The following is a 339-nucleotide window of genomic DNA, read 5'->3' on the forward strand; positions in this document are numbered from 1 at the left end:
CCCTTGAAGATAATATAAGCGCATATTTGAAAGAAACAAATAGACAGCGACAGACATTAGATCAGAAACGAAGAGATAGAAAGTCTTAGCAGGGGCAGGGGCTGGTTTCATTGGTAACTACTGTCCCGATGGTAAACAGACAGCGGGGGTATTCACAAACACCTCGCAATCGGACCTACGACCGTGTGTTAGTGAATCCTACCCTAGAGAGTCAGCCCAAGAAACTAAACCCTGAGAGACTGAACCCGAGACGGAGTGTGCCCGAGAGACTGAACCGAGAAGGAGTGAGCCCGACAGACTGAACCTGAGAGGGAGTGAGCCCGAGAGACTGAACTCGAG

At 49.9% G+C, this 339-nt stretch overlaps 1 protein-coding gene across 1 annotated transcript in view; it reads left to right on the top strand.

Annotated features, from left to right (window-relative positions):
• The first annotated feature begins 128 nt into the window (after positions 1-128).
• The window catches only part of LOC119594494, a 12,360-nt gene continuing 12,149 nt past the window's right edge, over positions 129-339 (top strand). Inside the window, exon 1 of the mRNA XM_037943527.1 lies at positions 129-284. Coding sequence (XP_037799455.1) covers positions 129-284 — 156 coding nt within the window. The remainder of the gene's footprint in view (positions 285-339) is intronic.

Source organism: Penaeus monodon, chromosome 34 (genome assembly GCF_015228065.2).
Source record: "Penaeus monodon isolate SGIC_2016 chromosome 34, NSTDA_Pmon_1, whole genome shotgun sequence".
Taxonomy (NCBI): domain Eukaryota; kingdom Metazoa; phylum Arthropoda; class Malacostraca; order Decapoda; family Penaeidae; genus Penaeus; species Penaeus monodon.